A 27,559-nucleotide genomic window follows, 5' to 3' on the forward strand; every position below is an offset into this window, starting at 1 on the left:
AAAAGGGGAAAGAGAAGGTTGTAATAATTAATTTTTTTTTTTTTAAATCGTAAAGTGACCACTAGTAGACCAAAAATACACCTTAAAAAAGGGGAGAAGAAAAATGAAATAAATAATACTGAAAATCCCCCTTTTTTATTTTTTATTTTTTAAGTCGTAAAATTACCCCCTGTAGACCATAAATACACCATCAAAAGGGAAGACAAAATTGAAATAATTAATACTGAAAATCACACAATTTTGTATTATTTCATTTTTTAAATTTTAAAGTGACCCCTGGTAGACCATAAATACACCCTAAAAAGGGGAAAGAGAAGGTTGTAATAATTAAAACTGAAAATCCCCCAATTTTTTATTTTTTAATGTTTTTTAATTTAGAAGTGACCCCGGGTAGACCAAAAATACACACAAAAAAGGCGGAAGAGAAAGTTGAAATAATTATAAATCGTAAAGTGACCCCTTGTAGACCATAAACACACCCTAAAAAGGGAAAAGAGAAGGTTGAAATACTTCATACTGAAAATCCCCCAGTTTTTAATTTTTTAATTTATTTAATTTAGAAGTGACCCTTGGTAGACCAAAAATGCACCCTTAAAGGGGGAAGAGAAAGTTGTAATAATTAATACTGAAAATCCCCAATTTTGTTATTTTTATTTTTCAAATTTAAAAGTGACCACTGGTAGACCAAAAACAAACCTTAAAAAGGGGAAGAGAAAGTTGAAATAATTGATACTGAAAATCTCCATATTAAAATATAAAAAAATAATTAAATCGTAAAGTGACCCCTTGTATACCATAAATACACCCTAAAAAGGGGAAAGAGAAAGTTGAAGTAATTAATACTGAAAATCCCTCAATTAATTTTTTTTTAAATCGTAAAGTGACCACTTGTAGACCAAAAATACACCCTAAAAGGGTGAAAAAGAAAGTTGAAATAATTTATACTGAAAATCCCCAAATAAAAAAATAAAAAAATAAAATCGTAAAGTGACCCCTTGTAGACCATAAATACACCCTTAAAAGGGAAAACAGAAAGCTAAAATAATTACTACTGAAAATTCTCCAATTTTTTATTTTGTTTATTTTTAAGTCGTAAAGTGACCCCTTGTATACCATAAATACACCCTTAAAAGGGGGAATAGAAAGTTGAAACAATTAATACTGAACATCCTCCAATTTTTTATTTTTTTTTAATCGTAAACTTACCCCGGGTATACCAAAAATACATCTTAAAAAGAGAGAAGAGAAAGTTGAAATAATTAATATTGAAAATCCCACAATTTTTACCTGTTTTTTTTTAAATTATAAATTGACGCCTGGTAGACCAAAACAACACCCTAAAAAGGGGGAAGAGAAAGTTGAAATAATTAATACTGAAAATCACCCATTCTTTTAATTATTTATTTTTTTAAATTGTAAAATTACCCCGGGTAGACCAAAAATACACCTTAAAAAGGGGGAAGAGAAAATTGAAATTAATAATAATGATTAAAACCCCAAAATATATATTTTTTTAATCGTAAAGTGACCTCTGGTAGACCAAAAATGTACCCTAAAAAATAGGAAACAGAAAATAAAAAAATATAATTATCTTGTTTTTTTTAACCGTAAAGTGACCCTATGTAGACCAAAAATACATCAACAAAAACATGGAATAATAGCTAATAATAATGACTCCCCCCCCCCCCGAGGAAAGTAAATCTTTTTTTAAATCGTAAAGTGACCCGTGGTACACCAAAAATATACCCTAAAAGGGAGAAGAGAAGGTTGAACATAATAATAATGAAAATCCAAAAATAAAATTGTCTTGTTTTGTTAATTCTAATCGTAAAGTTACACCAGGTAGACCAAAAATACACCCTAAAAGGGGGAAGATAAAGCTGAACTTATTTATAATGAAAATCCACAAATAAAATTGTCTTGTTTTTGTTAATTCTAATCGTAAAGTTACACCAGGTAGACCAAAAATACACCCTAAAAGGGGAAGATAAAGCTGAACTTATTTATAATGAAAATCCAAAAATAAAATTGTCTTGCTAGATCAAAAAGGGAAACTTAAAAATAATGAAAATATTTGAAAAGTTGAATGTTTACCCCCTTCAAACCCCTCCCCCAGACTCTCATGGGGTACACACAAACCAGACCGTTAAAACTGTATACTGCCCTCTCTGTTGAGCTTGAATACGCCCGTTATGGTTTTCTCTGAAGAATAATGTACGACTAGCTGGATGCTGCGCTTCGCGCGGCAACCCCGCTAGGCAGGGTCACAATACAAATCACTGTGGCAAACCACCCATCCAAAGTTAAGACGAATCTTAGTGCTTTGTGAAATCGTATACTTGTCCGTCTTTTTCCGTTTCGGCATTATTTGTCGATCCCATCCATATTTTCCAGTTTCCAGCGGGTCCCGATAGTGGTGCTTTCCCAGTCCCGTTTATATCCCGTTTCATTGATTTTTTTCCCGTTCAGTTTATTATTTACCTGTCCTGTATCGTTTTCAAGTCCCTTTTCTTTTTCCCCCTCCCTATCCCGTCCCATGTCTAACCCACGCCTGCGTGCCTCCCGTACCCGCGATCCCATGCATTGGCACTGTTCTTTGCTTGCCACTGTTTACCAATAACTCATCCAGTTTCGCGCGTGTCTTGTGGTTATTTCCCGTTTCATGGGATTGACCCCCCCCCCATTCAGTTTAATATTTTCCTACCCCATATCCCATACCATGATAGTCCCTTTTGCTTTTTTCAATCCATACCCCAGCCCTGTTCATTTTCCCCGTCATTTTATGTTTGCCGTTCCCCCGTCCCCGGTTCCAAAGACGTACCACCATGTGCCCCTTCCTCCTCCTGTCCCCATCCCAAATCTATCCTGTGCCTCCTTCCCGTCATCCCGCTCGTGAATTGTTCTTTGCACTTTTTTGCCGGCCCATAACTTTCCCCGTTCCGCGCGGGTCCCGCCAGTCAGGTTGTTCTCCGTTTCGTGTATTTTTCTTCTTTGTCCAGTTTATGTTTTCCGTGTCCAATGTCATCATTAGTCCCTTTTTCTTTTTCCCCTTTTTCCCCCTTTCCGTGTTATTTTCCCCGCCCTTTTAATTTGTTCCCTTTATTTTTTGCCGTTCCCACGCCCCATTGCAACAGACGAACCACACTGCATGCCCCTTCCTTCCCCGTGTCCCACAACGTGCTCTAACCCCCACCAGTCTTCGTCCTGTCGTCGTGCCTCCCCCCATGCAGTGCTCTTTACTGTATGTATGCGCGAAGTTACTGGACGCTCGCGCTGTGATGTGACATCACAAAGGACACCTGCCCTCAATCCCAAAGTTACTACACGCTCGCGCTTTGACTGTGACGTCACAAACAACACATGCCCCCAACCCACGGGTACCCCGAAATATATTTAGCAGAGTGCGGGGGTGCGTTCCACTCGCGCAAACGACTCGCAACTGTTCGCGCAAACGTTTTTTTATCGTTTGAACGATTGGTGCGTATACGCTATGTCAACATGGCGGCGCCCTGAAATGAAGATGGCGCGCACCATACGTAGGTTTTTTTTTAACTTCGTTTTTGCTGCAATAGTCCTCTTTTTGACATCATTACATCAACTAATTAACTTTGTTATTCCAAATCTGCATTATCATCCACCGAAAATACAATGTAATTATGTTTGTGACAAAGAAATAATACCGTTTGCTTGTCCGCCATTTTAAAAACCACTCGCCAACACCTCCGAAGTATGTTCGCCTAAAGTTGCCAACGTTCGCCAACGGTGGCAGCGAACAACTCGTTCCACTTGAAATTGTTGGCGAACGTGCGCAACTGTTGGCAACGTTTGCGCGAGTGGAACGCACCCCTGGCACTACTTGACGTGAAAACAACAATGGCGGCGCCCAAACAACAATGGCGGCGCCCATGCGATTTAAGCGCTATTAGGGTGCGGCATAAGTTCGATAAGCTTCCCTGGGTCTCCCCCGCGGGGTGCTCACTCGGGTGAGCCAATCGAACGATCACACTCGCCTCTCGTGGTAACGGCATGTACCTCAGGTCACCCCCAAGTGACCCACTCCACAAGCAGGGCACCGGGGCTGACCCCGTCAAAGCTATTCGAACGTACTGGGGCAGACCGCCGGGCCGACCCAGGGAAGCTAAACGAACGCACCCATAGTATAGATATACGTAATAGCATGAAGGAATAGCAACAAGTTTCTCGTATGTGATAATACACCAGGGAATAAATATTAAGCATCCATTCACCAGCTAAACAGTTTATCAGTTCTCCGTTTTTAAGAAATAAATATCAAGTTGACGTCACCTCAAATGATTAATTATTGTATTTGTAAATAACACACAATACCATCGACAGAGCAGAACCACAATCAAATCGCTTACACACAACCCAGACCGTTAAAACTGTATACTGCCCTCTATTGAGCTTGAATACGCCCGTTATGTTTTTACATGTGATAGTGTTTCTCTGAAGGATGTACCCAAGATCGAGCAACAAGTTTCTCGGATCAGGGAATAAAAAGCATTTATTCACCAGCTAAACATCTTTTCAGTTCTCTGCTCTCTAAATGCAAAAGAGTGAAAATGCACTCTTTGAAGAGCCATATGAAGGACAACTCTTTTTCGAGTGGTCTTCCACTCTTTTAGATTGAAGTTTGCATCTTTTTGAGTGATTTTTCACTCTGTCCCGGAGTGAAACCCCTCTATAAAAGAGTGAAATAACCACCACTCTTTTGAAAGAGCCATAACTTTTGAATGCGGGACAACTCGAAATGTAAAAAGTGGTGTTTTCACTCTTTTACATTTACAGAGTTATTTTACGAAATAAATATAAAGTTGACGTCACCTCAAGTGATTAACTATTGCATTTACAAACAACATGCATTACCTTCGATATTACACGTACCTAAAATTCATCCGCAACATCATCATCAATCTGTATAATGTTGGCGCAAATTGACTTGTTAATGTTTTGCTATAGTTATTGTAAACAAGTTTAGTGACACTGCCAATTTAAAATGTGCAAAATTCTCGTGACTAAAGATTTGCATAGGCCTAAAGCGAATTATTCTTCTAAACGTTTACTTAACGCCCGTTCGTGCCCAAAATACCCCTTGTCAAATTTCGGCAGGTGGCAAAAAAAAAAAAACGTGAATTGTTTGGCAAGTTACTTTTTTTCTGAAAAATAGAAGGCACCAAAGTCTGCCATTTGCATTGTTAAAATACCAAATGAATGAAATATAAATCAAAACAGCAATTAGCAAAATATTAAGTCGTCCTGTTTCTGATTGGCTCCTGAAAATGCCCTCACACGCGTTGTGTTCTATCGCGTAAAATTTTGTTTGCGTCGTTTTCAACGGATAAAAGTCTGTGTCGTCACAATGTGATTTTTCTTTGTTACGCACTACACCTTGTAGGTAACTAGACAGCGTCAAAACAATCTTTTGAAAGTCTTGTGTTATAAACAATATTGTTTAATTAGCATATAGACCTATACAACATAACTTTAAACTTCCTCACAAAGTTTACAAAGATGGAGACTGAATCATACTCTGGTGAGGAAGAGGTCGAGGATGATCAGGACTACACTAATCCTGCTTTGAAGAAGCGCCGTGATGCCACTGCTATTGATGCCCTACCTCCCGCGCCCGAAACTCCACCACCAACAATACCCGTACATTTGTATTTCTTCATTTGTAACTTTTCCTCATGATAGTGTTTATTGTATTTTTATATTGTTGCCTGGTTTGTGTTTGGGTTGACTTAATAGTCCTATGGATGTTAACAAGGCCAGTCCTAGTTGGACGAGGACTATAGTTTAAACTTTTTTGTGCACTCTACTCTATCCTCTAGGCCTGTGTGCTTCGTTTTTGAAAGGGAATGGGCACAAAGGCATTTTCTCCTTGGTAAAGGGCACCCGAGGACATGGTAAATTTCTACTGGAGTATTTCAAGGGCACCAAGTCAATCGTATCTGTTGCCTCAGTGAAGAATCAGGCTTGTGTTACCATCCGTGTTTTTTTTTCTTTTTTTTCCTTTTTTTTTTTTTACTACTTATGTATGTATGACCGACATTTCCCTAAGTTTTGATGTTGTCTTATAGTCACTGTGGTTTTACATATGTTAATTTCTCAAACAGTCTCCAATCAATGACGACAGTAACCTGAATGATGGAGACGAAAGTGACGATGAACCGACGGGTATGAACAGTGGACAAAACGAGGATAACGACCTCTTGGGTAACGGAGAAACCAGTAAAGAATCATCTTCTAATGATCTCAACCTGTCTGCTTCTGCCACAACGGTATATACAGGGGCGCAAAGAGCTGCACTTCAGGTAGTTGGAACACAGATGTGTTACTTTATGTATTGTTCATCAGGACCCGATTTCATAGAGCTGCTTAAGAAGGAAAAAATGTTGCTTGACACTTCTCTGCTCAGCAGAGATGAGCAGGACATGTGACATGGTAGTTTTGCTGCTTAGCTGTTATATTTTGTGTGCTTAAGCATCTCTATTGGTTCTACCCTTCTCAGAAATAGCAATTCAACGGTTTTTTTTTTACTTAAAGGGATGGTTTTGTTTGGTATTAATCAATGCTATGTATTTCATGATTATCACCAAACGATAACCATACCTTTTATTCTACATGAATTATTGTTTGATATTTTGTAGAAAGCACTCTTGAAAGTTACAAGAATTGATACTTATCGGCAGCCAAACATCAGGCCTATTTCCGGGTCAGTGTGCCATGTCTTTTGGAGTCAAACTGACAGAAAATATACAGATTGTGAACTTATATTTAACCAAAAGTGTTGCCCAAGAACAGGGTAAATATTGTGTTGCACCATACAAGCTGACGCAAAGGATTGAACATGCAAGAAGGAAGATGAAAAACAAATTGAAGCAATTACCACACACCTTATTACCAATGATGCCCTACTGATTTGAAATCGTAACTACACCGCGCTTAAGTGGGTGGGTTCTGAAGGAAAAAAAATCACACCTAGCTGGGTTCTGAACTTGCAGACTGCATTATGTAAAACTCATAATACGACATTTTAACAAATTAGTTTGTAAACTTTACACAACCTAGTGTGTATTTTGTTGTCTGTGTGTAGTTTTAAAGTTGAGTGTTTACCCCCTTCAAACCCCTCCCCCTAGACTCTCATGGGTACACACAAACCAGACCGTTAAAACTGTATACTGCCCTCTATTGAGCTTGAATACGCTCGTTATGCTTTTCTCTGATATGAAGAATAATGTATGCTTCACGAATAGCATGAAGGAATAGCAACAAGTTTCTCGTATGTGATAATACATCACGGAATAAATATTAAGCATTTATTCACCAGCTAAACAGTTTATCAGTTCTCCGTTTTTAAGAAATAAATATCAAGTTGACGTCACCTCAAATGATTAATTATTGTATTTGTAAATAACACACATTACCATCGACAGAGCAGAACCACAATCAAGTCGCTTACACACAACCCAGACCGTTAAAACTGTATACTGCCCTCTATTGAGCTTGAAAACGCCCGTTATGTTTTACATGCCCTACTGATCTGAAATCGTATACGGATCACTTTTTGGTTATTTAACAAAATGCATAGACGATTTCTTAACAAATCATCAACTTGTTTTTGATGAGGGTTGTTTGTTCATGCATTTTGCAATTTAAGTTTAGACGGTGTTTTTTATCTTTCTACATAGTCGGCAAGGACACCACTGGAAAGATTTCGAGCCATTGCTCAGACCATCAAGCATAACTTGAAATGGGCTAAGATGCTCTCTTTACCGAAGCAAGACGATCAACAGAAATCTCAGTTCACCGTCGAACACGAAGACGGTACGAGATTTAACAACTAACTATATAATTGAGCTTCCACAACGATGAAACTAAATAATTCTGATAATACCCATTTAGTGTAAAGTTGTAGTTCTTCGTTTGTGACTTTTTTGTGGCCAGTTTAATAATGTAGTAACTTAATGTTCTTTCCAAGAAACACAATATTAAAATGTGTCTTCTAAAGCTAATTTCTGTCGGTATGCGGCCTGGGCCCAACTTCATAAAGCTGTTGATCTATGAGCAGAAAATTCTAGTTTGAAAATTCCTTCGCTAAGCAATACATGAGTGGGGTACCATTCACGGCAATGGTAAATGCACGGTATTTTGGCTGGTAACCTAATTTTGCCAAGAAAGAGCTTTCAAGAAAGTTGTTGTGCTTACTTGCTTTGAGAATTTGGGGTCCGATTGTTAATTTTAATTTTGTGAAAAACAATATGATTGTAACATACAGGTCCCGATACAAGTCTGACATTCAACGTGAATGCCTTCAAGGCGAACGTTCAGACGGTAAATACACTTCCCACTGCCGTCAAGCTTATACTCAGGAAGAACCCTTGGGAAAGAACAACGGCAGATTTGGCTTACGTCTTTAGTTTCATCGACAAGGCAGGTCCTTTGAACATAATCTATACAAATAAAGAGATGACAGAACCACAGTGCCAATACAACAAACAATTCACTGATTTTATTGTGAAGATGTGTACTAATTTACACAACCAGACGTTAGGTAACACACAATTCAATGATTTTAACTTTGAAGATAATTATTATGTATTTACTCAAACAGCCGTTAACACAGAATTTCTTATTTTATTTTAAATATATGTATACACATACAGACGTTAGGTAAAATATAACAAACAGTTCACTAATTTTATTGTGAACATAATGTTCCTTATTTTACAAAGAGATTTTGGGTATACAAAACAATTCATCGAATTAATTGGGGATATGTATACTATTTGATTATAAAGCTGAAGTGTTTCGAGCGGTATTCCAGCACAGTCAGGCAAGAGTTGTCATGTGTATTGCACTACGAATCCTTCGAAGACGGTAGAGTCATTGTGAGACAGGGACATCCAGGACTATCTTTCTATTTTATCCTTTCTGGTACGGTCATTGTGGAGGTTACGGAAGAAGATAAAAGAACAGGTAGAAAATGTTCACCATTCATTTTGGATTACTTTTCTGCCACTTAATTATACATCCCCCAGAAAGCTGCTTCTATTTGAATGAAATTTAGTCATGATTCCCAACCCGTCTCTGCAAAAAGTATACCATTCGTCTGATAGCGTCCTCTTTTGAATAACACTACTTCAGCCAACATTTTTTTTTTACAAATGAACGAGTCCAAGGCCTTTAAGTGTTTCTATTTGCTTATTTTTAGTCAATATTGTTTACAGAGGCCACGGTTTCATCGAGCAAAATAGCACATGGGGGGGGGGGGGCAAAATCAAAATCTCCAGGTGGAAACACAAATCTCCCCCCAAAACCACACCCTTTTACATTAAGTCAACTGGAATTACCCAACGGACCAAACAACATTTCTACGAATAATCTGGGTTTCTTTATTCTCAGGGGAACGCAACACACATATTATTGGTGAGAATACAGCTGGGTCTTCATTTGGAGAATTGTCTCTACTTCACGGTTCTAGACGAACCGCCACCATCTCTTGCAAAGGTACGCTGCGAGTATAAGTGGTTATAGCACAAATTGAACATGACGTCATTGACCAACGTCTTTGATGTAAAACAATAGAAAAGTACACGGAACATTGTAACATTGATTTCGATCTATGAAAACGAAATCTAAAATCTGAAATCGTTTGTGTGCCGAACCAACGTCGGTCTTGAAATAATTCGAGATCGGACGCCTTCTTTAGTTCCACATAGATTTATTTACAACAACTCCACAGGCCAAACGCATTAATAACATGTACAGTCAACTTCTTAAAATAAAATAAAGCAATTCTTTCTACTCTTTCACTAGGTCTGAAACCCATTAACTCCTTCTTGCTCAGCCTAGCATTTTTTTACTGGTTCTGAAACCCCCTCAACCATTAAGTATTGTTCTCAATTTTTACTGGGTCTGAAACTTCCTCACTCTTCTCCTGAAGACGAGCAGAGTATACTGTTCGAAACGTCGAGACCCAACCGGCTCTTTTCAGAGCCAACACTCACCCTAAGAGATTTACACATGGTTGTACCCGCAAGTTTACTGTTTATTTATAGTTTCTTCTTATGTCTCCGCACCATGCAAAGCTTCAAACAATACTTAACTCTAACGTACTTTTCTCAACGTTTTTACTGGGTCTGAAACCTCCTAAACTCTTAAAGGCAGTGGACACTATTGGTAATTACTTATAATAATTATTAGCATAAAACCTTTCTTGGGAAGGAGTAACGGGAGAGGTTGATAGTATAAAACATTGTGAGAAACGGCTCCCTCTGAAGATGTAGTTTTCGAGAAAGAAGTAATTTTTCACGAATTTGATTTCGAGACCTCATGAGATTTAGAATTATTTTCTTGCAACTTCGACGACCGATTGAGCTCAAATTTTATGCATGTTGAGATTCACCAACTGTGAAGGCTAGTCTTTGACAATTACCAATAGTGTCCAGTGTCTTTAAGTACTTTTCTCAATGTTTCTCAATGTTTACTGGGTCTGAAACCCCCTTAACACTTAAGTACTTTTTCATTTTTGTTTACTTGGTCTAAATCATCTCAACTCTTGAGTACTTTTCTCAACATTTTACTCTCAAGTAGGCCTACTTTAAAAAAATTCCTTATAATTACCCATCACCGTTAAAACAATACATGCTTTGTCAGTAGACTCTGTCTCTCTCTCTCTCTCTCTCTCTCGACTCCCCTGGTGTTCATCAAGGTTCCAAGTGTGGGTTTGGTATTATCGCGTGTCACTCATCCTCGTCTTGGCCTCATGGTTTAGTTAGACTCAAGCATGTCAAGCTGTGGAGTCGTCTTACTCCAGAACACAATAATAACCCATCCCCGAAGGGCGTCTGAAATGAATTATAAAAGATTCCTAAACAAACTAGTTTTGAGCTCAAACTTGCACACTGACATTACAAAATGATTATTACTTAATTTTAAAGGCAGTGGACACTATTGGTAATTACTCAAAATTGTTATTTGCATAAAACCTTACTTGGTAACAAGTAATGGGGAGAGGTTGATAGTATAAATCATTGTGAGAAACGGCTCCCTCTGAAGTAACGTAGTTTTCGAGAAAAAAAAAAAGTAATTTTCCACGAATTTGATTTCGATACCTCATGTTTAGAATTTGAGGTCTCGAAATCAAGCATCTGAAAGCACACAACTTCGTGTGACAAGGGTGTTTTTCTTCTTTCGTAATTATCTCGCAACTCTGACGACCAATCAAGCTAAAACTTTCACAGGTTTGTTGTTTTATGCATATGTTGAGATACACCAAGTGAGAAGACTGGTCTTCTAATTACCAATAGTGTCCACTGTCTTTAAGACAATACATCCGACTATAAACTTGTGAGAACTTTACATTGGGTTCTAGCTCAAGAATGCTTAGATATTTCATCAACTTGCTTTCGATCGGATCAAAATTACTTAAACACTGCAAGTTGCATAACTAATATCTTATTAATGGATAATTCATGTCCTCTAATGTGTGGCTTGAAGCTTATAGAATATTAAGTTCACTTACGGGATTGCAGTTCAGTGGCTCGTCTTTGCCTCCAATCACCGGTCCAAAGTCACATAATGGGGTAGCCTCAATGCACCCAAGTTTCACTTCATCTTATGCTGCTGTTTTTACGTTGGTCAAAATCCTTCAGGGGATAATTATCTCAAGAGCCAATTGCTCTCACTGAAAACCATTTAAGCCTCACTTGCAGATAGAGAGAGAGAGAGAGAAAGCCACAGTGGCAATCGATGAACATACAGTACAGGCAGCAGCAAGTGAGTGGTATAAGACACCTTCCCTTGTCTTCCACACACATTCACACTTCACTACACACTCATACAAAAGGTCACACCCTATTCCAGACATTCTTATTTGTCAGGTTAATGTATTCGCATGACTCCAAAATAATGAATATAATTCCAACTCCTTGTTTACATGATTATTCAAACGACCCAAAGCTTGGGGTCAAATAGTTATACGCAATAAATGCACATTGAATCCGACAGTTTGTTTTCCCAAGCAGGTGATACAGAGTTCCTACGTCTTGACAAGCCAGACTTTGACTTGGTTCTTAGACGGAGTTACCAGCAGGAGTGGGATACCCGCATGAGTGCTCTCAGGTCATTGGCAGCGTTCGGACATTGGAGTGAGGAAGAACTAAGCGCTACTAACGACAGAGCAAAGCTAGAAGAGTTTCTGCCAAACACAGTAAACACAATTAATTGCATTCGAAATTATTACAACTAACTGCCATGGGTAAAAACCAAAATGAATAACTCAATTAATATATCAAACAAATCTTGTGAGTGAGCACGTTCCTAACTTTATGATGGGTTCAATGCGTCATGTAGCGTCTTTGGATACGAAACTTAACTCGTTCTAAAGTCCTATAAGATTAATCCCAAGTTAGGACGAGTTTTGTGAAAATGACGGCCGGATTCACTTGCATGTCGACCCCAAACAACTTTGCAATTAGTTATAGGACATCAGAAACGCCATCAACATCAAACCAATTAAGACAAACTTGTTATTAATCACCAGCCTATAATTAGCAACCTCACCCAATCACCGGATGACATCTACTTCATAAAGTCTGGTGTCTGCAAGGTTGTACGTGAGTTCACGCTGTTACAGAGTTGTCTACCCTTTGGGCACACCAAACTCTCTTTGCCTCCATTGGATGCTAATCACAACGTTCCGGAGTCATTTAAACCGGAGAGATACCAACGTGTTGTTCGTAAGCTCCTACATGTCGCTAACATTGGAAGGGGAAAATTCTTTGGAGTTGGTGAGTCAATTAGTGTCATGATGACAGTATACCCAAAATCAAGTCTTTGGTTTTGTAAACATTACTTTTATGGAAAAAGTTCATGTAAATCTAAATAGCCCATATTCGCCTGCAGGAAAACTTTTTCGCTTAGGTACACTAGGTGCCTGTGTCATAGGGATTTCGTCCCCAATCACAGTGTGTTTGGAAGTTGTGTCAAAAGAGAGTGCTATGACGAAATTCACAACTCACCGTAAAGGGGGGGGGTCTACTAAGGGGGTATTCTACTGCCAAATACCTTTGTGTAACCCTTTTCACTGTTAAGTTAAGCATACATTTAATTTACGACTCTTATCGCACTTTCTAGTTATTTTTACTTTCTATTTTTGTTTTCTAGGGGAGGACCTCCATGGTACCCACATCATTTCCACTGGTAAAGTAGAGTGCATCCTAGTGTCTAGAGTGTCCTTTATGCGGCACGACAGGGGGATATCTTTAGAGCAAATGCAATCCATGGTCTCTCAGCTTTATCCATCATACGATGAGACGTTTGCTAACTTTCTGTTGGACAAGAAGTGGCGAGCGTACAAACGTAGACTCGTCAAGGAGCTCATGCAGAAGCGTAATATCCCTAATAACACAACTAGGGAAGACGTACCTCTCATCTTGCGTCATCAGGATATGCAATGACTGGTGGAAGTCTAAATAGGTCCTTTTCGAAACCTCGGCATTGGATTCGGCTCTGGCTAGCTGGTCCCGCGGTTGTTTCGAAAATTGTGCGTGTTTTGCGTACGCGCTCAGGGCTTCAGATGAGAAGCGGAGCCTGAAGCCGAAGCCGTGGTTTCGAATAGGGCCATAGCCAAGCCTTTAGTGTGCCGTTATAAATAAATAAAAATGATGAAAACACTTTCATATATTTTGTTTCCTTTTTTTGAGGGGGGGGGGGGGGGTGCTTAAACAATTTTGATCATTTACCGTTTCCTAGAAATTATCTTTTGTATGTGGCCATGAGGTCGAATGTATTGGTTTAACATACAGTGAAGGAAATCCATAAGAGATCTATCACGTCCAAAGCAGTCGTGAAAGGGTTAAGCAGATTTGGAATCATAGCACGTCCTTTAGCTCGGCTTTCTGGTGAGCACATCAAGCGCTGCCACTCATGTATCAGGCTGTCACCTTGGGAAATAATTAAAAACAAGATAATTAATGATAATTACCTTTTGACTCTCTCACAGAAAACCCATTGCCCCCGAAATTATACCATGTTTAAACTTTGGACAGCTTTATAGAAACTTGTTGAGATACACCATACGGGAAGCAAACACTCAATGCAGGATTAGCTGTCAATATTTAGTCAATATTGATGTACAAATTGTGGAAGTCTTTTATGTGCGTTTATGAGCTCGAGTCTGTTGTAGACAAATTAATTCCGCCGTCAAACAATAAAATAAATCAACTTTGAGCAACCTATTTCAACATCATCAAATTATTTATTTGAACATGTAGCATGATTAGTGTCGTCTCTCGTATCAGGACAATACTGTACCAAGTCTATTAAGGTTCAGATAATTACTCATACCTGTTTTTTTATCAATGTTATATGCCATACGGAGGATATATATCACCATGTTTTCATCCCATGTCAAGTCTGGAATCAAAGGAGGAGTGTCCCCCGAGTGCAGAAGGCGCTTTGGTAGGTACCTCATCTGCAAAATGGCCGTCGTATTCAAATCGGTCACAAAATTAGCAGCGGCAATGTAACCAATGAGGTGTGCCCAACCAAGGCCAAAGCTCTGCTCAGGTTTAGACATGAACATCAGCCTTGTTCCATCAAACAGCGCCAGGCCTGTTTCGACGGACCTGGTATGTGCAACCCACATTTTGGTGATGATGATTTGCTCTCTTGGGCTTAGGGTTGACGTCTTGTCATCACAATCCCTTATTAAGTAGTGAGGCTCAGTGATGTTAGGATCGTACAGATTTAAAAAAAAGTCTTCCCAGTTCGTCATCGTAACTGGATACCGTTGTCTGCATTCTAAGACACTCGTGCAATAGTCCTCAGGTTGGGACAGCGATGCCAAGAAGGTGAAACCATGAGGCCAGTGTGGGAACAAACCTGCCTCCAGTGCTCCTAGAAACGGCACCACGGACAAAAAATAGTTCATGCTGCCCCACCAGCTCCATGGAGAGATGCAGTTCCATTCGTTGTCTCTGACTACTTCTGTCTGATTCTTTCCGCATGCTGTTTCATTTGTGAAGTCCTGTAGTCGACCGGTACTGAATTGCCATCCAAGCTGCATGGGCAGACCCCATAGAATGTTGGCCGTGTTGTTAGCCCTGCCAAGAGTCGCATCAGAGGAGGTGACATTCAGGAGGATCTTGTATAAACCCAGACGGTCCAAGTACCTCCAAGGATCTATAATGGTGTGGTTTTGACGCAGAGGGTAATCAGCAAGTGAGGCAGGTGCCTCGTCCCAGTGTGGGATATTATTGGTAGCCTCTGTATGTGACTGACTCATTATGACAAATTGGATATTTGTCAAGAGAAGTGATGACACACATAGGCATTTCAACCTGAAACTTTTCATGACTTCTCTTTCGAGGAGTCACCTTTGTCAGAATGTTTCAAAACAGGTGAAGCCAGAAATCGTGCAAGTTAACGAATGGGACTATTGAACCAAGTGAACCTTGATCGGCAAGTGATTAGCATTTAAGCACAAGCGTAAATAGTCGGTTCAAAAGGGGAGGTATTACACTCTAAAACAAACAATATTGAGCTGAACGCAGTGGCGGTATACACAGAACTACTACTATGTGAATTCAAATAAGACATGATATAAGACTTACTAACTTTGTTGATCTCCCAAATATTTTTGTTTACATTGCTCACAAAAAGTATATACAAATCTCAAAGAATGAGTGACAGAACAAAAGTACGGTAGACATTTCAGATTCCTGTGTATTTGGAAGTGGACATCGACTCTATCTTATTTTCCGTATTCAAATGAATAATCATTCTGGGCAATCTCAACCCTTCGTCCCTCCTAGTTTATTTTATGTTATTGTTGTTATTCAAATCATGATGATATTAATGGGTATTTCCCCTCCCCCACTACCCCGCCCCGCCCCCATCATCCAGCATTGGCGCAGAGTTCGCAGTCACGTGATTCCATAAAGATCAGCAGTCTGGTGCTTCACCACCTGTGGAGGACTATACTTCAACGTACGAGAGTATAGGAACCACGCGTGTAAGTTGTTTACAGTAGTGCGTCAGAAATTTTGTTATTGCTTATAAACAGACCCTGGTTTAGATATTAAAAATAACGATTTAAGTGTAACATTTCACTAAATTTTCTTCACGATGAGGTTATTACTCCTTCTAGCAGCCTTGCTGACAATTTTCGTGGTTCCCGGGCTTTGCCAAGATGCGTATCCGGTGAGTAAAGAGTACTTAATTAAAAAACTTTCTAAAAAGAAGGAAACAAATACCAAACTCTGTTATTTTATTGAATAGCCTATTGATTGCATATTGTACTGTTGCTATTTACTAGTATTACTAGTGACTAGTGTTTACTGTTAGTAGTTACTTTTGTCATGCTTTTGTATGTGCATGAACTATTCTGTTTGTTATTGTATATGAGCGAGAAGAGAATAGATGTGTTTTTAATTTATTCTTGAATGTCTGGACTCGTGTGTTGGTGGTGTTTCGAAAGTTTTGAATATGACTTGGTAGGGCATTCCAGCATCACATGGATGGTCATGGTGTTGCCGCAAACTTTGTTGTTTTAATTGGAAGCCCTGCTGTCTCAGGTCTTGTGTGTTTTTCTTTTAAACATTGTTAAACTTGAGCCTAGCCCAGGTTGGACTCCTCCGTTGCAGGGTGGCACTGACTGACGTCCTACCAGGGCTAACTTGAGCCCTGGTACTGGTACATGCACATACTCACTGCTAATAAACCTAAAATTGCCCTGGACATTTACTAAAAAAACTTGCATTGAAAAAACAAAACAATCCTCTTTTGTCTTCCTCTGGAGCCCTTAGATTGACTATGTGCTGCCATGGGTAGGCAATAAGTTATTAAGTTTCGTCCCATTGCATATTGACCAATCACAACGCAGCGAAGGTCCACAAATCGAGTCCAACATGCGTGCGCGTATGCTTGGCGCGCGAGGCAGAGTTGTGCAGAAAGGCATTTGAGAGGCTCACGTGTTCTTGCACACACGTGTGTTGTGGGCGAATCCTAATGGGTCAGTATATTGCCAGAAGCAGCTACTGAGCTTGTAACACAACATAGGGCCTACCAGAGGGTTACAATTATTGCAACTCTTGTACACAAACGTGACAGCTAGTCATTTCATTTATATTCCTTTTTGTATTTAAAACAAAGTTCACCGATAAAGCCTGCCGGACAGATGTGAAATATCCTCCACCGAGCACCGACTCTGAAACAACTGTCCCAACATTCGTCTTGAACCTTGATCTAGATCCTGAAGAACGATGGAAACCTCTTATGAAGAACAAAAGTGCAGAGGTAAAGACTCTCAATTACAAGTATATTTGTAACTTCTTGTGACCCACCCCTACCTTGTTGGGCTGTTATCATGGTCTTAATAACTGATGTTGGAAGAGAGCCACAACTGACTGAAAAAAGTGGGCTTACCCTTGCCATTAGTGCATGGTGTTGGGAAACTCGCTAGTATGGAAAATTACCCGTAGATACTGCCAAATTATGTGGGGAAATCATTATTTTAACAGTACCAATATGACTGATTCAAAAATTCCATACATGTAGTTGGATTGATTCTTTTCAACCAATAAATAATGAAATGAAGAGAAAAAACTCTGGAACTCAAGAACAATACCACATCAAACATTTTCGCGGGTTACACAATGGATCTTAAAGTCGGCCACAAAATAGTAACAACCTTCTGAAGTAAATCTTGAGTAAATATTCAAACTTATAGGCCTACTGATAAGACCAAAGATAGTTGATTGTTACTGACAGTGACACTTAAACAAACTTGATGGATAGAAAATTGTTTTCCTTTTTTTTTAAAACCCTTTTCAAAATGCATTTCATATAGCATAGCATACTAATAAACATGTACATGCTAATCTGCTGATTGTTGATGAAATTTAAAACATGGCTAAGAAAAGACTCGTGTGACCAGGCATGTATGTAAATTATAAAATTATTGTCAGCAAATTTGTTAAGCAATTTGTTGTTGTATGGTTCCAACACAGCAGGATCGACCAATATTCAATGTGGTTTAGAAACTAACACTTAAACAGTAAACTAAAATTTGTAGAAATCAATGACAATCAAATAGTTTTCCCCTGTGATACTCAAATCATAGACCACCAGCACCATTCTGAAGTTATTGTGGTTTAAGCAATTGTTTTGATTGGTTTAGTTGAAGGCAATGATCACTGATGTCCTTGACCTGATTGGTTACTTTTTCAAGAATGACACCAAGCTGATTGGCATAGTGGATGACATCTTGGTAAGCAAACAAACATTAAATGGCTTAGGATTTAGCCTATATGGCCAAATTTTATAAACCCTGCAGGTACAAAAACTTGTTAAGCACACACAAATCTTGCTGAGCAGAAACATTTTACCAGCCGACATTCCACCAAGTTTACAATGCTAAACTGGTACCCCACTCATTGTATATAAATTATAAAGTTATTGTCAATAACATTTTTCGCTAAGCAATATTTTCTGCTAAAACACAATTTTGAGGCATATTCAAATGCTTTTCATAGCCCAAAGCACTCCTTCCAAGACATTGTTTCCATCTCGACCTTTTAATGTCATAATACTTTTCATTGTAAGCCCACAGCAATGTCCAAAAGTTAATGAATTTGGCCTGATTTATAGATGGTATATTGGCAGGACAGATCTTATCAGCACTCTTTTTGTGTATTGGTTACAAAACTTCTAGCATTTGATATGATGAATGTGTTTTCTTTCAGGGCCCTCTTGTCTTCACCTTTCCCCAGCCTTACCAGGGGGAGCTTGTTGGGATAGCTGTTTCATCAGGACTTCCTCTAGGTACAGTATTCAAAAACGGCGTATCTGAATTGGCAACTACAGCTACTTAAAACAAAAAATGTGGGTTAAAATTATGTTTTAAAGAGATGCAGGTTTGGCAGAAGGTAAAATGTCATTTCTGGACATGGTCTCGGTGCATCCAAAATCAACAATAAAACATTTTATCAGCAGTGTAGACTATCCTTATTTTCCACACAATGATTTAGTAAAATAGCAAAATGGCTTGACTTTCTATGCACATGTAATTCAACACAAGTGACCTTGTTTTCTTTTTTTTGCATTATGGATTTTATACCACAGGTCATATTGTTTTATACAATATTTTCTATGAAGTGTTTACAGTGTGCACATCAATTGTTGCTGAAAGCCCAAATGGTAAGGGAAACATTTCACTTTTTGCTTTTTAGCACAAAATCAAAACATCATTGCACAAGTGTAATTTTAAATGACTTGAACAAAGAAAACTTGACAAGAGGGGGATTTGAACTAACGCAATCTCAGTGTTTATGTGATTTGAGGCACTGCATGGCGAGGTTCACGTACAAACACACGACACACGATCTGTACATTCAGTACAAACCAAATTTACAAGCTTAGTTTAGTTATTGCAATGCTTAATTGCTGGATGAAACAGTTATCTGTTCACCCCCAAGAGCTAAAGGCTCTGACTAGAACCTATACTTCAGCTTGTTGGACCATGTAGCATAACAGGTATCTCAATGTGCTGGTAAACTGAATGAAGAGTCAAGAAACTTAAATCTTTAAATCATTTTTCTTACATTTCAGGAACACTTTTCCATTCACGTAATCTTGATTTTGGATTGTTTCTTGGGTAAGTAAATACAGCTGGTTAGAAGTGTGCACTTTTTGCAATCAATCAATCAATCATACAGAATTTATAAAGCCCTAAAATCAAAGGTTTGTTCAAAAGGCGCTGAGGCACAGAAGGGTGAATACGTCATTGATGGTAGACTTCTGAAACAAGTGGGCTTTTAGAAGTGTCTTAAATGTGTTGAAGGATATTGTGTTCCAGGGTCACCTCAAAAGAGATTCACACATGGTGCTACCGCAAACCTTACCTTAGAACCATTCAACACTTGTTTGTACTGAATTGTTCAAATGATTTCCCTTGTGCCTTTGTAATTTCAACCGTTGTAGATGGGACATCAAGACTGAGAAGTGGGCCCTGACAGAGAAGCTGAGACCATTAATTGTTAATGTTGACTACCAAAGAAAGGGGAAAACTGTCGCTAAAGCTGTACACTTTGCCGGCTACATCGGTGTTCTGACAGGAATTAAACCTGTAAGTAAAATAATGGTAGAGGTAGAGAAACCTTTGATGAAACATAATTTTTCAATTCAATTCAAAATTATTTCCATACTTCATGCAACCTGCGGCGAGTACCACAGACCTTGAAATTTACCCACTGTATTCAACATCTTTGTGACATATTTTTCTACTGGGGAGAATGTCACAACAGTGCAGCAGGACTTGCAATCAAAACGCTGTTGGTTCAAATCCCCAAGCTATCTGCTGATTTCACTATGACGGTAATAAGTATTGTCAACTACATGTATTAACTGACTCAGAGTTGATGGATTTGTGCTATTCATAATCATAGATGTTAAACCAATGTTCGTATGAGAGAGATTGGCTGTTGCCAGCTTGGTGTTCTTATCCCCTTGTGGGATTTTTGCAGACTTCCCTTGATGGGAAGATCATCTAAAAAAAAAAATAAACAAACAAACAAACAAACAAGGTTTGAGAAGTATCAAACATCAAATTTTGTTTCAGAACCACCACCTCTCCAAAGGAAATTTATTTGTCGAAATTGTGTTTTCCCTTTTCACAAGATGTGGAGATTGAAATCTTCCTAAATATGCATTTAAACACATAGTCTTTTTTGGCTTCATCTACCAGGGTATTCTGACACTGACTATGAATGAGCGTTTCAATATTGATGGAGGCTTCTTGGGTGTTCTAGAATGGTTTCTGGGTCAAAGATCAGAGCAATGGATGGGATTCTTCCTCCGCGATACACTCGTAGGAGCAATAGAGTAAGTGGTTCTACATTGAGTACAGCTACTTTTGCACAAAAACATGTTCATTTTTTTTATGGAAGAGTGTAATAGTGGCATTGTAATAGTGGCTTCTTATGTACATGTACATGTAGCCCTCAGTTGCTCGGGAAAACTTTAACATTCAGTATTTTCTAAGCTGTAAGGTATTGTATAGCTTGAAGTATGAAACCTATTCCTTTACATAGGACGATGTAAGGGTTTAAGGTGCTGTGGAGCAATGTGCTGCCAATCAAACCAGGAACACCGGGGCAAACTCGTTCTCTTTACGATAAGAGTACTGGATTCTTTTAGGTGCATTACACCACACACGATACCAACGGCTTTAAATCCCATCTGAAAAACGAAGCACTTATAAAGTGTCTTACTTAAAGACACGTGAGTCACGACCGGGACTCCAAACCACACTCTGCTGAACAGAAACCCCAGAGCTTGAGTTCAGTGCTCCTACTTGCTCGGCCACGACACGCCACAAGTATTGCTTCCTTCTATGGTACTTCAGTATTTTATGTTGTCCTTTGGTTGGGCTTTTGGTGATAATTTGCCTTTAGTTTCTCATTTTATCTTCAAGCCTATGAGAGAGATACTGTTGAAGATAGTTAAGCTCATGAAATGCTCTCAATTTCACTTTCAGTTACAACAGTACAAAGAACAGGGTTGTCAATGCCAAGCTTTTGTCCCCAGGCTACGTCATAATTGGAGGCAACAAGACAGGAGAGGGCGCTATCATTGTCCTTGATCGAAAGAAGAAAGCTTACGTTGAAGAGTAAGTATTTTAATGCTAGCATTATGTGTTGATGCTGTGGGCCCATTTTCAAAGAGCTATTCAAGCACAAAAACTGTTCCATCTGTGACTGGTATCCTGCTCAGTTTTTGCTTAATCTGGGTTTTTCTACACTTCGCTCATATGACCCTGGCAAAGAATCCAATACTCATTGAACCCGTCCTTATACAGCAGAATGTGAGCCTTTTATTGTATTCTTCAAGTCTTAAAGATTATGTTATGAAAACACCTGTGGGAAATGTTATTATGTTTGAATCAGTTCAAACACAAATGCTTGTATTTAAGGCTGAAATTGGATTGTACCAGCAGCAAATTTACACATAGTAATGTTTCACATAATCCCTTGATTATCACTTGAATTCATATCTTTCCGAGTTTCAGAAAAGAAATTGATAACCAGAGCTTCTTTTTATATCTTGCTGCATCCAGATTGGATCCAAAGAATGGGAAGTGGTTCCTGGTTCAGACCAACTATGATCCTATTGAGAAACCACCATTCTTTGATGATAGAAGAACACCAGCAACCAAATGTATGACCAACACAACTCAAAAGGTAGGAATGCTACTCTTAACCTAAATCAACACTGGAAGACGAGTCCTGTAATTGGTGGTTGGTTTTAACCATGCTGTTTGTACTAATGACCGTATCTCTTCTTTTGCAGGCTTTGGATTATAGTTCTGTGTACAATGTTTTGTCAACAAAGCCAGTTCTTAATTTGGTGAGTTTCAATTATAAATGCATGGATTTCCCTTAACTTTGTTAATAAATGACTAGCCAGCAGGAAGCTTATAGTTTCACTAGTCCGCATTTCATGAAAAAATAGGATTGCCTGTTTGCACTGAAAGCTAGCTGGACCATATTTGTGACTGGCCCTTGGGTATTTCAACTGCCATTTGGCCAGCAGACCACTGTTAAAGAATAACGCTGAGGAGGAGGGGGGGGGGGGGGAGTCTGGGTGGAACCTAGAAATGTGAGGAGCCTGTCTAACAAACATACTATTCCAATGTTGAAAACAAATCTTTGTTAAGTAATAGTGTTAACTTTTCTTTTGTTCTTTCTTTGTACACAATAGTTGACAACATACACCGCTATGATGCAAGTCAACACAGGTTACATGGAGACTTATATTAGGGACTGCCCCCAACCCTGCTTCCCATGGTAACAACAATCTATTCCAATGAAACTGCAGTGGCCTTCTTATCTTAACATTGTATGAACCACAATTAAGTACACTTTTTGTAAAACTATATCATTCCATGACCAACCGTGTATAACTCTGCAAATTATAAACTTGTTTCTAATCAAAAAATGAAATAAGGGTTCAGAATATTTACAGGAAAAATCGATGGCTACGCTGCAAAAACAAGAATCAATTTGTTTAAAAAAGTCCGTAATTTTGTACTTTTTATAGTATGACAATAAACAATTAAAACTCCACAATTATGGCTGCTAATTTTGACATTCATGTACATCAATCCACAGCTGTCCTACGCCAGTCTTTTATTCCATTTACTGTGATGCAAATACACCAGTGCTCATTTCCTCTTTGCATCTAAGGTATCTTTGACTAATGATGTTCACACATACTCAAACAAAATGTGACCCAGCCGGTGAAAACCACTAGTACAGGACTTATCAATAGGCGTAAATAAAATGGTGTCGTAGCTTAGAGCAAGTGTGGCCCACTGGGTTTACCTAGAAATAACTTAATAATTAAAATAATTCCTTTCAAAAGCTCTTTACAATTGATCTAAGGTTGGCACAGCCATAAATTCACCCTGGAAAAATGTGACTGTCTAATAATTTAAAAAAGATGATCTGGAAAAGGGCAACTGTTTATACCACCAACCCAACCAAGATACAGATTTACATTCCTTTTTGAAATCACAGTGAAGGGCAACACACATCAAGTACATGAAGTACTCGTTGTTAAAGCCATTGGACCCTTTTTTGTTCACAGTATTTTCCAAGGCCCACACTTCGTGTATCACAACTTCTATATAGAATAACAAACCTGTGGAAATTTAGGCTCAATCGGACATCAGAGTCAGGAGAAAATAACGGGAAAACTCATCCTTGTATCCGCACGTTTCGCTGTGTCATGACATGTGTTTAAAATAAATCCGTAATTCTCGCTATCGAGAATTGATACTGTTTTACTGTTTTCTCAAAAAGTAAAGCATTTCATGGACTAATATTTCAAGAGAAGTCTTTCACCACAACCTTCTGTAAACCCTGTAAGTTATTTGTAAATCTGTGAACTTTTTTTTTTTCTGTACCGAAAGGGTCCAATGGCTTTAAAGCTCAAAATTTATATTATATATAATTCCACAAAAATTTTATTCTATATTTGTGTATACATGTACTCAATGCTGAATTTGAAACAGATATTCGTGTTATTTTTTTCTAATTATATATAAAATTCGCATATTGCCATAATTTGAATTATATTTTAATTATATGCTTACCTAATTGTTATTTAAATTAAATTACAATTTGAGTATTTAAAATGTAATATATTGATCGATTTATTTAATTTCAGAATATATATTTTAATATTAAAATTATTAACTCTAACGAAATCAGGATGATAATAGGATTGTGAAATTTTCATAAGAACTTTGTAATTTAATTCACTGAAATTTTGAAATGCTACCTAGCTGGATGGAATAAACTGATTTTCTGTGAAAGTTATGTAAATTTTGTTCTGGTTTTATTTCTTTGTTTGAAAAAGTTCTGTTATTAGCATGGTATCTAAAGTTTTGTCTATCACCTGTTGGATTATAACTTTTTGAGCCGTGTGCAACTACAATGGTCTTGTTGAAGTAGGTGCACCGCCCACATTTCACTGTTTACTGTTGTCACTGCGACCACCTGACCTACGTATACCAGGTGGTGTGTCACGTGTGTGATAACGTGACCCACGCACACGTCATCCAACGGGACTTTTATTGTTTTGCTGGACGCGAATGGTGTGTGAAGAAACTGACATTTTCATCTCTGAAATACATCATACTTGATTTGCAAGAAGCTTCTTTAGATACGTTACTTTAACATGGCGACACAGGTCAGCATTTTAATATCATTTTGAGTAAAGCAACATACTGATTTATATGCTTTGCACAATTTAGTTTGTGTGCACAAAAATGTGTGCATATATAGCCATACCATAGGCTAGACCCAGTAAAAAAATGAGTAACTGGGGCGCTGTACTCCTTTTTTTCAAATTTTGACATTATTTGGGGCACTGTACTCCTTTTTTCGAATTTTGACATTCTCTAAATGTCAAAATTCGAAAAAAGGAGTACAGCGCCCCAGTTACTGGGTCTACTCTAGCCATATATAGGCATAGTATTAGTAACAGTTCATGTAGTTTGTGCAGATTCATGTTTATAATAAGTTATGTTACTCTAGTTAGAACTATATTCTAATAATAGAGTATAGTTTGTTATAATTTATCTTTCATGACTGTACGTCGTAAACATTGCGGTCAAAGATCATGTAGTGCTGTAGACCTAGTGACTGGGCGCTATATTCCTTTTTTCGATGTTTTGACATCAATAGAATATTGGTCATCTAGCATGACCGATAATGTCAAAGTTTTGAAAAAAGGAATCTAGCGCCCCAGTCACTGGGTCTAGGTAGTAGTAGTACTGCAGGTGCAAGATATGCTTTTGGGATGAAATGTAAAGTATGGAATAACCGTGGAATTTGACGCAACTTTTTGGATGCAACAAAAACATTCATACAATAACAATGATCTGACTGTGCAGACAATGACCTATTATTATTAATTATCTCATAATATCTCAACAGAAACATGTTTTTGGATGCATGTTTTTGGATGCAACAAAAACATTCATACAATAACAATGATCTGACTGTGCAGACAATGACCTATTATTATTAATTATCTCATAATATCTCAACAGAAACATGTTTTTCAAGTGGAAATGACTTGTGAGGGCTGCTCCGGGGCTGTGACTCGAGTTCTCACCAAGCAAGGAGGTAACGATCCATTCTGATTTAACAATAGTTACCTGTGGTGCTCATAATTATGGTTTGATGCCAATGCACCATATTTTTGACAGCATGAAGGGGGCACTCAGTCACTTCTGGGGGTATATTCAGTCATACCCAAAACAGTTATTAAAGACTAGAACACATTACCACCACAGACATCTTAACCATCACAGACAATAAGAGCTTTAAAGGAGCCATTATAATCCTCCTCTAAAGCAACTTCAAACTGCGGCGCAACAAAAATGACAGAATGCCTATTAAAACTTTGCAGGTTGAATTGGGTATACCCCCGGAAGTGATAAAATACTATTGAGAGCGCCCTCAAGCATTAAAAAATACAGCATATTCAATTCGAATTACAAATTTTAGCCACACCTGGTCCGCTAAGAGCTAAATTTGATTTTGATTTTCATAGTTAGCTTTTTTATAAAATGATAGAGAATCCACATCCGTTTCACATTTTTACTAATAAATGTAATAATGTCTGCATTCATTGCCCCTTTAGTTTTGAAATAAATGTATCCCCCCATACAATCGATTCCACAACTTGAGATGAATGCATTTACAGAACGAAGTAGACTTGTTGGAACTGCTCTATGACACAACATTTCTTATGTGGGACTTAAAGAATCATTTGTTATTCAGGGAAGTTGTGTGGCAGGCATCCTACAATGGTATCCTACAATACTGTTGATTACAGAGTTTTGAATTTGCGTGGGCTAGCTCAAAACTCACATGGTGTTTTAGTGTGGGCTGGAAACTGTATCTGCTTAGCAGTTTCTTTTCTGTGCTGAGCAATTGTTAGCACGTAAAAACAGCTTCATGAAATTTGGCCTCAGGAAGAAGTAACCTTTAGTTTGTTACTTTTTTGTTATAACAGCTCAATGTGGTTTTATATTTGACAGACAAAGTAGCAAAGTTTGACGTCAGCCTGGAGACACAGAAGGTTATCGTTGAGTCTGCCATGAGCTCCGATGAACTGTTGGCGATAATCAAAAAGACTGGAAAGCCCACCACATATGAAGGCATTACAAACTGAAGATGACTCCTGGCATGTGGGATCAACTGCTGATTGCATAGTTTTATAGCAAGCTTCATATTTATCCAGACACTACTGCTTTTTATTCATTAAACAAAACAGCATTTATCACCATACCAATAGAGATAATGGAAATAATATATACAAGTACTGACAGTTGTCACTTTGTAGCCAGCAGAAAATCTAGTCAATTAATCGGTGGTATCAGACGTCACGTAGGCCCCCTACAAATTAATTTCTGCAAATAATACATGTCGCCCGTAAAAAGTGTGCTACCCCTTGTACAATTTGCATTATTAAGAATTTTGCAACAGTATCAAACTGATTGGAACATTTTAAAAATTAAATTATTGATAATCACAAATTTTCCTATGTGAAATGTGTCATTGGTTTACCCCAACAGTAGTGTCTCGATCCAGTACAGTTACTCTTGTTATAACAAGGTTCAATTCAAATAATTCAAAATAAAGAAACACAAAGAAGACTATGAAATTTTGGAATTGATATTGGATAACTTTCCGTATGGCGCCACCACTTTTTCACTAATTTTTACAAAAAGGGTTATCTAATTGAGGTAAATAAGATACTATATTATTTCATATCGAATGAAAAAGTGGTGGCGTCATACGGAAACTTTTCCTTGATATCAAACCTCTTTACTATGTTTTGTTTATAAGCAGAGTTGACTGTATATTTTGACTGTTGGGTGGGTTGATTAAATCGGCCCTATTTATGGAGAAATTCTACTGGTTGCAGGCTAGAAAAACCTTGAAATGATCTT

General features: G+C 38.2%; 4 protein-coding genes across 4 annotated transcripts; 3 read left to right on the forward strand and 1 right to left on the reverse strand.

Moving 5' to 3' along the window:
* Positions 1-5,532: 5,532 nt before the first annotated feature.
* LOC117306611 lies at positions 5,533-13,787 on the forward strand. Its single transcript, XM_033791096.1, has 9 exons — positions 5,533-5,673; positions 6,138-6,335; positions 7,713-7,848; positions 8,300-8,454; positions 8,823-9,000; positions 9,427-9,531; positions 12,051-12,235; positions 12,569-12,815; positions 13,192-13,787. The coding sequence occupies exons 1-9, from the start codon at positions 5,533-5,535 to the stop codon at positions 13,482-13,484; spliced, it is 1,638 nt and encodes a 545-aa protein (XP_033646987.1). The 3' UTR covers positions 13,485-13,787.
* A 21-nt stretch (positions 13,788-13,808) lies between these two features.
* LOC117306617 (protein LEG1 homolog) lies at positions 13,809-15,313 on the reverse strand. Its single transcript, XM_033791102.1, has 2 exons — positions 14,374-15,313; positions 13,809-13,970 (listed from the first exon to the last, which is right to left on the reverse strand). The coding sequence occupies exons 1-2, from the start codon at positions 15,311-15,313 to the stop codon at positions 13,822-13,824; spliced, it is 1,089 nt and encodes a 362-aa protein (XP_033646993.1). The 3' UTR covers positions 13,809-13,821.
* A 749-nt stretch (positions 15,314-16,062) lies between these two features.
* Positions 16,063-23,714, forward strand: LOC117306610 (acid ceramidase-like). The gene is made up of 12 exons (XM_033791095.1): positions 16,063-16,230; positions 17,182-17,325; positions 18,209-18,298; positions 18,774-18,852; positions 19,153-19,227; positions 19,639-19,684; positions 20,011-20,155; positions 20,774-20,910; positions 21,566-21,697; positions 22,145-22,268; positions 22,378-22,434; positions 22,789-23,714. The coding sequence occupies exons 1-12, from the start codon at positions 16,156-16,158 to the stop codon at positions 22,876-22,878; spliced, it is 1,194 nt and encodes a 397-aa protein (XP_033646986.1). The 5' UTR covers positions 16,063-16,155; the 3' UTR covers positions 22,879-23,714.
* A 922-nt stretch (positions 23,715-24,636) lies between these two features.
* On the forward strand, positions 24,637-27,358 carry LOC117306613 (copper transport protein ATOX1-like). Its single transcript, XM_033791098.1, has 3 exons — positions 24,637-24,783; positions 25,649-25,724; positions 26,645-27,358. Exons 1-3 carry the CDS (start codon positions 24,772-24,774, stop codon positions 26,776-26,778), a joined length of 222 nt encoding a protein of 73 aa, XP_033646989.1. The 5' UTR covers positions 24,637-24,771; the 3' UTR covers positions 26,779-27,358.
* The last annotated feature ends 201 nt before the right edge of the window (positions 27,359-27,559 follow it).

This window comes from Asterias rubens, unplaced genomic scaffold, assembly GCF_902459465.1.
Source record: "Asterias rubens unplaced genomic scaffold, eAstRub1.3, whole genome shotgun sequence".
In the NCBI taxonomy this organism is placed as follows: domain Eukaryota; kingdom Metazoa; phylum Echinodermata; class Asteroidea; order Forcipulatida; family Asteriidae; genus Asterias; species Asterias rubens.